Raw genomic sequence first — 10,137 nt, forward strand, 5'->3', positions numbered from 1 at the left:
TAATAATAATAATAATAATAATAATAATAATAATAATAATAATAATAATAATAATAATATAGTGGGCATGGGGGGCAAATTAGCTTCATGTTTGCTCCTCTGGGAGGGATTTTAGGTCCAGGATAATCCTTTAATTCAACAATAGGAAGTGACGTCTATGTCCTGGGGGTGTCGGGAAGGGACATTTTTGGGCAGGAAAAAAGTAAAGTTTTGTTTGGTATTTAGCCCTCCAAGGTCTCCTGGAGGAATAATGCAGACCTAACCCCAAACAGTTTTGAGGTCCTTCGGGTTTAGAAGCGGTCCTTTGGGGCCAACTTTCTCTGTAAATTATTTTCAGGGATGGGACAGTGGCTGTCCAAGCTTTCTTGGGGACCAATGGAGCCCCCCAAACCTCTGTCAGCCCCCCCAACCTAATGCACAATGTTTCTCTTTGTCTCCCCACCCCACAACTTACAGATGAAGACAGACTGTCCAAGAGGAAGAGCATTGGAGAGACCATTTCGCTACAGGTTGAAGTGGAGTCGAGAAATAGCCCCGAAAGAGAAGAGGTAGGATTTTTTTTTTTCCATCATGGAACAGAGCTAGAGCACAACAAGAGATGCAAGGAGGATAACAGGGAAATTATAGAATCATAGAATCATAGAGTTGGAAGAGATTGCAAGGGCCATCCAGTCCAACCCCCTGCCATGCAGGAACTCTCAATCAAAGCATCCCTTACAGATGGCCATCAGGGAATCTTAGGGATACTTTTTAGTTGTTTGAAATTCTAAGATTCAATACAGACTGACACAAGTCTCCCTTATCCAAAAAGCTTGGGACCAGAAGTGTTTCGGATTTTGGATTATTTTTTTTTCCAGATTTTGGAATATTTGCATATACAGAATGAGATATTTTGGAGATGGGAGCCAAGTCTCAACATGAAATTAGTTTATGTTTCGTGTACATTTTATACCCATAGGCTGCTGCCATGCTGCAAAAATAAAGCAGTCTGGCACTGCTTTAACTGCCATGGCTTAATGCCATTGAATTCTGGGTTTTGTAGTTTTGTGAGATATTTCACTTTCCCTGTCAGAGAGCTCTTGATGCCTCACCAGACTACAAATCCCAGAACTCTATAGAATGGAGCTGTGGCAGCCACGCTACTTCATTGAAAAGTATGTATACCAGTAGTATTTAATTGTTGTTCAAACATGGTAGACTTTTGTACAGTATCTTTATCTCAGTGCTCGTAATAATCTGTATATGTATTTGATTTTGTAATGGGGTACAGTTTTGGAAGACAGATGGGACACAAGTTAAATGCATTTTAAAAAAGCAGTATTTTTGTTTGCCCTTTATTGTAAGAGTTAAGACTCTTCCAGGTCTTAAGTATCTAACAATTCCTCTCTCTCTGTCTCTGCCTCCCCATTGCCTTTCCATTCACCAAATGCGGAACAGAGGGCACCTGCCGAAGAGATTACATATGAAACGCTGAAGAAAGCAATTGGTAAATATCTTTGCAGAGGAGGTGCAATGGAAGTTGCCCATTTGGTCTGCATTTTATATCCACTGGGGCTGGAATCTCTTGTAAGATTTCCTAAGCCACTTGGAGTTCTCATTTGCGTTCAGCCTGGCTGTCATTGCAGGCTCCCTGAGGCTTTCTTTAACATTGAAATCTCATAGACATCACTGTTAAAAGTTTTACGAGTGGTACATGGATGTAGTAGGTGGTAAACATCAGAGGAAAGCATCACAGTCCTTCAGCATATGGGTTCCAGTATCTCCTTACATCAGTGCTATAACTGGAACCCAGAGCAATGAATTCTACTTGGACCAACTCGCCACAGATGGATATTGGGTCTCCTTAACTGAGGGTCATCCCCTCCAAGTGAGGCCAGTGGAAGACAGATCCCTGGTGTTATATAGGGCAGAACCATACCAAAGAAAGTCAACTACATAGGCATGCACAGGCCTTGCCGGATTGGGGCCGTGGCATCTCTGCATCTCTGATCTGGCCTATCCGTGGCATAAAAAGAAGCCACAAAATGCGACTCCTTTTTGCACCGTGGAAAGGCGCCTTTTCCGCCATGGCAGCACTTTCCGGTGCTCCTTTTGGCATGCATCATCTGGATGCAGTGCCAAAGGAGTGCCATGACACTGCCTGCTGTGTGGTTGGGCACACAGTGTGACATCAGCATCAGGACAGCGTCGGGGCATGCGTCAAGCGGACGCCATGCCCCCACTCTGCCCCAAGGCCGGCAAGACCCTTCATCTTAAAGCTGCTACAAGATCTCTCTACATACTGATTCTTCAGACTATCACAGCTGTATCTTTGTATTCTACCACTGTGTGAAAGGAGTTGTAGCATAGGCTTTGGTAGACTTGGTCTCCTTCTTCAGATGTATCAAAGATGCTACAAGATCCCTTTGCTTACTGATATTCCAGACTAACATGGCTATATCTCTGAATTCTACCTTTTTAGTAGACAGTGTTGCTGTGGAGGAACAAGAGAGGGAAAGGAGACGGCAGGTGGTAGAGAAGTTCCAGAAAGCTCCATTTGAAGAAATCGCAGCTCATTGTGGTGCCCGGGTAAGGGATTCTTTCATGTGCCATGTGCTTGCTTTACCCACCTTTCCCAGGGGATTGGCTGTATTATCTTGATATCTGGAAACCAATAGTGTATTAGCTCATATGCACACATTGGGGTTGTTCCCACTACGATAAGCTCCGAATAATGATTTGAGCTATATGCCCTTAGTTTCCACTGGAAATCCACATTGGATCGATTCTAGCGGGGATAATGCAGAGCAAACGCAAAAGCCCAGGTCATTTTGATAGCACTTTTTAAGAGGTTCTGTGGGAAGAATCGATTCTGATGCAATTCCTAACAGTGGAAATCAGCATTGATTCTTTCAGAGGGGAGGGACAAATAGCAGAGGGGTGTGTGCCATCCATCCCCAGAGATGTCTCACACAGGCGCGCACGCACACACACACACCAGTGCCACCGTTTTGGGTCCTTTAAAAAAAAAACCATAATAAAATTAATTGCAAAATTGATAGATTGGCAAAACAACTACTTACAAAGGCCAGTAGCTGTTAAGCCATTCTACCAATTTTGTGATTAATTATGATTTTTTAAAAAAATTGGGCTACTTCTGGGTTATTTTTGTTGATGGTATTCTCGTTGCCATTGTGGACAGTGCATGCAGTCTGCCCCCAACCATTCCTGGGGCAGAAAATAGGCTCACTCCAGTCGCCTGTTTCCTATCTAGTCTAATATTATCAACTCTAACTGGCAGCTCAGTGATTCCCAAACTTTATCCTTCCAGGTGTTTTGAACTTCTGCTCCCAGAATCCCAGGCCATTGACCAAGATGACTGAGGCTTCAGGAAGCTGAAGTCCAAAACACTTGGAGGACCAGAGTTTGGGAGGGGTGTCTTTCAAGTGTGGTGGATTCTCCTTCTTTAGAGATCTCTAAGCAGAGGCTGGATGGTCAGGGATGCTTTGATTGAGAGTTCCTACATGGCACAATGGGGTTAGACTGGATAGCCCTTGGGATCTCTTCCAACTCTGCAATTCTGTGATTCTAAGCAGGATTTTCTCCTCACTTTGCCTGGAGCATCCTAGTCTTCTCTTCTGTTAGTTTTCCAACCCTAGCCTGAACTTCCATAGCTTCCCAAACTAGAGATCAGTATTTGGTCATGTAATTTATAATAGCCCTCTGACTCCATGTTCGTGCCCACCCTTGTCTTGTCAGAATATTCTAAAGAGAATCCTTCTTTGATCACATCTTGCTCTGTATGTAATGCCTACAATCTTGATTCTTCTTGTTGCAGGCAACTCTGCTCCAGAGCAAGCTCAACCAGATATTTGAGATCACCATAAGGTAAAGGAGAAAAGGAACAAAGAATTGCTGGACTTATGGGTTTTTATCCCACCTTGTCCCCAGTAATGGGACTCAGGATGACTTCTACTTCTTCTTGTGTTCCTTCAAGTTGGTTTTGACTTAGGGCAATACTAAGGCGAACCTATCACAAGGTTTTCTTGGTGAGATTTCCTCCATGAAGGTTTGCCATTGCCTTCCTCTTAGGCTGAGAGAGTGTCACCTGCCCAAGGTTACCTAGTGGGTTTCAATGGTGAGTGGAGATTCGAATCCTGGTCTCCCAGAGTCCTACTCCAGTACTCAAAGCCACTGCATCATGCTGGTTCTCTGGGATAACCTACAACGTATTAAGAATAATAAGAATAATTAAGAATCAGTATACATGTAAAAAGTGTTTTGAGTGTTGGACTTTGACTCTGGAGAGCAGGATTCAAATCCTGGCCTGGCCATGAAACCCCCTGGGTGACCTTGGGTGAGTCACACTCTCTCAGCCTCAGAGGATGGCAATGGCAAACTCATGCTGAAGAAACATGCCAAGAAAACCCCATTATAGTTTTACCACCTTAGATCACCGCAAGTCAGAAAGGATCAGAAGGCACACAACAACAAAAGTGATTAAAAAAAAACATTAAAAGGATTTGTAAAGTTAAAACCATCCAAATTCATTAAAAGACCACATATTGAGTTTGAGTCATGTGGGATTTGGGAAGTATGGTCAGGAGTTCACTCTGTAGAAACTTAACTATGGCTTGATTCCCATTGATTAGTCCTAATCTGAGTAAACCCATTAAATGAATTGATTGCTGATTCCCCATCTAGATGAATCCTATTGATGCAGCAGGTACACTCTGGTTGAGACTAAGGACTTCATCACACAGGCCCTGGAACGGGCCTGTTGCGTTCTAAAAGGGGACGTGATGAGAACGGGAGGTGGCATAGAATGCATTTTACCGCACAGGGAGAACGCTGCTGCCGCCACTGAACATTCCCATCATGTTCCAGATGTCTTCCCCAGGGAGCGATTTTCAGGAATGCTTCTCAAGCGTTACTGAAAATCACCCCCTCTGGGACACATCCAGAATGCGATGGGAACATCCGGCGGCCTGTGCGATAAAGTCCTAACAATAAGATTCTGACCCATGCGTTGGTCAGCAACCCAGAGGAACGGAAAGGCCAGCGTACAAAGTGTGGCCTATTAAATCCCTTCATGCCCCCAGACCCAAAACCTATTTTAAAATTGCACATACTCAGGTTAATTTTTTGCCATTACCTTCCTATGAGGCTGAAAGAGTCTGACTTACCCAAGGTCAACCAGTGAGTTTCCATGCCTGGGTAAGGATTTGAACCCTGGTCTCCAGAAATCCCAGTCCAGAGCTCAAACCACTACACCATGCAGGCTCTTATCTTACCTTCTTCCTACGTGTCTTCAAGTCACCTCCAACATACGACAATTCTCCCATAGGGTTTAATTACAAAGATTCCTTCAGTAGAGGTTTATCCTTGCCTTGCTCTCAGGCTGAGAGAGTGTGACTTGCCCAGTCATCCAGTGGGTCTCCATTACTGAGAGCAGATTTGAACCCTGATCTTGTATTCCAATGCTCAACCACTACACCAACTATACTGGTGTAAATTCCTGCTCTAGGACTGCTGACCTATGTCTTGGGTGCCTAACATGGCTTGCATCTAAAATGGCTTGCACCCAACATGGCTTGCTCGTAACACGGCTTGCACCCACACATGGCTTGTTCCTACAATTTATTATTTACTTATTTCTAGGATTTATATCCCACCTTTCTCCCACAGTGGGATTCAAGGCTAAAGAGAGAAGTAATAACATTAATTTCAAAAGTTAAAAAAGAATTAAATATTACATGGCTTGCTCCTAACATTTATTTATTTATTTAAAGTATTTATATCCCGCCTTTCTCCCAGAATAGGATTCAAAACGGGAGTCAAGGCAAAAGACAGGAGTAAAAACATTAATTTCAAAAGTTATAAAAGAATTAAATATTGCAGGGTCCCTCCTGACACGGCCTTCTCCTAAGATGGCTTACACCTGACATGGCTTGCACTATCCTGTTCCCCCCAAGCACTCTTTAATGTCCCTTTGTTCTTTCTCTTCCTTGCAGACCCCCTCCAAGCCCCTCGGGGACCATCACCGCTGCGTACGGACAGCCACAGAGCCATTCCATCCCGGTCTACGAGATGAAATTCCCGGACCTCTGTGTCTACTGAGAAGCTGATTTGCATGCCAGGGCCTCGGCCATGCACCAAATCATCCTCGGGCCGCGTGGAATGCTGCCGTGCCATGTGCATACGCCAAAAGGGGATTTTGGGGAGGGGGGCGACTGGGGGGAGACCAGAAGAGGCGCCCCTCGGAGCCGCTTCCCAAGCAAGGTGGGCAAGTGTCATCGTCCCTTACAATCCACACCCTCCGGCCATCCTCTTTGGTTCTCTCTGTTCTTCGTGCTCCACTCGTTTCCCATCATGGAGAAGCCACTTCCGGAAAGACTTTTCCAGAGAGTCAGGAGGAGGCGGGGAAGCCGTTTTGGGCTTCTCCTTTTATAGAAGAGGTTTTGAAAGTTTTTCGCGGGTTTGAATGTTTTGTTTCTGTCTGTCTGTCGTTCTCTTTCTCCAGTGAAAGCCTGTGTTGATCACCCAGTACATAAAATGAGTTTATTCTCTGTCTCTCTCTGCCTCCTTTCTCTTCGTGGAACTGAATATAAATACCTCACTCTCAGAAAAGTCTTTTTTTTCCTTACTATTTTTCATTTTTACTCTTTGTTCCTTCCTTCCTTCCTTCCTTTCCTCCCCTTCCTCCTACTCTTCTTCTTCCTTTCTCTATCCTTCTCCCTCTTTTTCCTCTTCTTCTAGCCTCCTCTTCATAGAGGAGGATGTTGACAAATTGGAGCATGTCCAGAATAGGGCCATCAAAATGATGAAGGGTCTGGAAACCATGAAGCCCTATGAAGAAAGACCCAGGGAACTGGGGATGTTTAGCCTGGAGAAGAGAAGGTTAAGAGATTATATGATAGCCCTGTTAAAATACTTGAAGGGAAGTCATATTGAGGAGGGAGCAAGCTTGTTTTCTGATACTCCAGAGACTAGAACAAGGAACAAGGATTCGAGCTACAGGAAAAGAGATCCCACCTCAACATTAGGGAGAGCTTCCAGATGGCAAGAGTTGTTTGACAGTGGAAAATGCTGGCTCAGAGAGTACTGGAGTCTTCTTCTCTGGAGATCTTTAAACAGAGGCTGGATGGCCATCTGCTGGGTATTCTTTGATTGAGAGTTCCTGCATGGCAGAGGTTTGGACTGGATGTCCCTTGCGTTGTGGTCTCTTCCAACTCTAGGATTCTAATAAACTTAGAGCCCGAAAGCTGGACCCCAGTGCAAAGGCCTATATAGCCCAATATCCTGCTGCTTGTGCATGCCAAGGAGATGCTACAATGGGAATTGCACAAGTAGCCCCAGCAAGTGAATAGGTGCTCCTCTAGCAGAGGACAAATGTATGGGGAACTGATAATATTTGTTGCTATAGTTCTTGGTATTTTTTCTAATTAAAAATTGGACTGTTACCTGGACGATTTTCTGGCAGTTCTCAAACACAATATTTTTTGTTTAGATCCTTTTGATGAAGGCCTAAGCTGAACCTCTTGTGTTGGTGGTGATGATGGTGTGCCTTCAAGTTGTTTCCAACTTATGGTGACCCTAAGGCAAACCCATCATGAGGTTTGCTTGACCAGATTTGTTCAGGGGAAGTTTGCCATCGCATTCCTCTAAGGCTGAGATAGTGGGACTTGCCCACGGTCACTCAGTGGGTTTCCATTGCCAGCTGGAGATTTTAACCCTGGTCTCCAGAGTTGTCATGCAGCGCTTAGAATGGCCATAAGTTGGAAAAGACACACAACAACAAGAAGACACTGTGGAAGGCTAAGGGGCTGCATGAACCTCACCAGGAGAACTTGAAGCATTGCACCCACTAACCACATCTGCAAAAAATCCATACCCTCTTGGAGACGTGGATCATTTTTGCTTTTTTCATGGGCTTTCTGGGAGAAGATCTTTTCAGCAACAAGAGATGAGCAGAAGTCATTTCCTGTTCATTTCCCATTTCCAAAAAGGCTTCTGCTGGGTCTAACATGATCTAGAGGTCCCAAAATATTGTGAAAATACATGTGCGCGCCCCCAGCCATTCGAGGGTATTTTTGGGGGGAGGAGATTGGTATTGTGGGGGGCAAACTTTTTGACCCATGGGAAACCACAAAAATGGCCCTTGGAGCCACATGTGTCCCTTGGGATAGACGTTGTCCGCAGCTGCATTATTTGAAAATAAATATCCATGTTCCTTTATGCATATAGATGCATACAATGTCATTTTGGTGTTTGGTGTTGGTAATAAGCTCAAGGTGTTGGACAGAGAAGGATGGAGACAGCTGGGGGTTGTTGATCTTCATAAAGGTTATTTATCCATAAGGGACATTCGGTTGATTTATTTTTGAATAAAATAACTCTTGGTGCCCTTTTCAACATAAATGTTAATGTTGTCACTGGTTTGGGCTGGGCTGTTTTAAAGATAACAAGTTTGTGAAGTTCAAAGGCATGTTTAAAACATGGGTTTGATGAAGCTCAAATAGCCGTTTGGGGGGGTTCTGTGAATGGTGTCTTTCCTCTTACATTCATTTAAGATTTAGCAATACGCTTTTGCATGTTGTTTCCCCACTAGCCTCACTATTTACTTTTTCATTGTTGTTGTAGTGTCCCTTCAAGTCTTTTCTGACTTTTATAGTTGCACACACATACATCCCCAGTGCATAAATATATACTTGCCAACTGAGAGTAATATACTCTATCTGATGATGCATGGACTTAGATCTTCAAATGCTGCTTGTTGTTGTTGCTGCTGTGTGCCTTTCAGCCTTTTCTGGCTTATGATGACCCTAAGGCAAACATATCTTAGGGTGTTTTTGGTAATATTTGTTCAGAGGGGTTTTGCCTTCGCCTTCCTCTGAAGCTGAAAGATTGTGACTTGCCCAAGATTTCCAATGAGTTTCTATGGTCAAGCAGGCATTCGAACCCTGATCTCTAGAGCGGTGGTCCAACACTTAAACCACTACACTGCCCTGGTCTTGACATCACAAAACATTGTCAGTTGTGTTACAACAGACTAGCGTATGGACTGCACCAAATTTTGATTTCCACTTGCTAGATCTGAACTATAGAGGCTTAATAATGAAGAAGCTAGAAGTCCGGCAACCCTGCTGTGGATCTCACCACCACCACTAACTCCTTTTTTCTGTTAAAGTTGGCAACCAGACTTGAAACTCAATTTGAGACTTGATTTGAAAGTATCTTGCAAGGACTTGAAACTTGAAGGTACAGACTTGAGACTTGGAGTAAGAGACTTAAATACATCACAGGACCTGCAAATGCTTAGAGAAGTGTTTTCTCCAGTAACCTCAAGGTCCTCCAGCCAATTCTATGGTCATCTTCCAGCAGAGCTGTGCTGCAGGATCTAGAGATCCCTAGAGATCATATATTTATTAAATCTGCCAAAGTCAAAGCCACAAATGTGGAGGGCTGGCTGTAATGCAGTCCTCAAGAGAGGACTCCCTGCTCCCCATGGCCAGCCTCGCCAAGGAGGAGGAATGATGGGCGTCTGCACAAAGAAACAGCAGTTTCTGTGCAGAAAACAAGATTCTTACGCAGAAAACATTGTGCGGAAAAACATGGATTGTCTACTCCGAAAACCACTTCTGTGTGGAAAGACCTGAACAAACCCATTTTTCACTAACTGGATGTAGAGAGGGGAACGAGGTATTAAAAAATGATCCACACCAGGTGTCAAATATACAATATATACTTCCTTTGCACCTTTGTCTTTCAGGAAAGGCAAAATGGAAACTTGCTTTTTCCGACTGGATCAATCAATAGGATTGCTCAGGTCAACTCTTGATCATTTAACCTTGTCCAGTTTTGACATATTGCTTTGGCATGATGATGATGATGATGATGATGACATATTTTATTTTTCTTCTTCGTGGTCTCTGCGAATCATACAAATGGGTTGTACTGCGCGTGCGCAGTGCCTTCGGAAACTTCTGGAATCACTAGGCAAAGTACACTTTGCAACATGTTGAAACTTTTTGGCGGTAACCCCGCCCATCCCCTATAAAACCTCCGTTCCCGCTCTTTTCCCCAGTTCCTTTTTTCCGCCGCGTTAGCTGCCACTAGGAACTTCGCTCCTCGACTCAGTTTAAGGAATCACTGGAA

General features: G+C 44.0%; 2 protein-coding genes across 4 annotated transcripts in view; one reads left to right on the forward strand and one right to left on the reverse strand.

Annotated features, from left to right (window-relative positions):
- The window catches only part of EFR3B (EFR3 homolog B), a 140,316-nt gene extending 133,619 nt beyond the window's left edge, over positions 1-6,697 (forward strand). For all 3 annotated transcript variants that reach the window (XM_042448688.1, XM_042448696.1, XM_042448679.1), the window contains 5 exons: positions 457-548; positions 1,438-1,486; positions 2,462-2,568; positions 3,818-3,867; positions 5,994-6,697. In XM_042448688.1, the coding sequence (XP_042304622.1) occupies positions 457-548; positions 1,438-1,486; positions 2,462-2,568; positions 3,818-3,867; positions 5,994-6,099 (404 nt within the window). In that variant the 3' untranslated portion in view covers positions 6,100-6,697. The remainder of the gene's footprint in view (positions 1-456; positions 549-1,437; positions 1,487-2,461; positions 2,569-3,817; positions 3,868-5,993) is intronic.
- LOC121919807 (protein FAM71C-like) overlaps positions 1-10,137 on the reverse strand; it is a 1,121,343-nt gene that overhangs the window by 364,389 nt on the left and 746,817 nt on the right. The gene's annotated exons all lie outside the window — the stretch shown is intronic.

The sequence above is a fragment of the Sceloporus undulatus genome, chromosome 1 (genome assembly GCF_019175285.1).
Source record: "Sceloporus undulatus isolate JIND9_A2432 ecotype Alabama chromosome 1, SceUnd_v1.1, whole genome shotgun sequence".
Lineage (NCBI taxonomy): Eukaryota > Metazoa > Chordata > Lepidosauria > Squamata > Phrynosomatidae > Sceloporus > Sceloporus undulatus.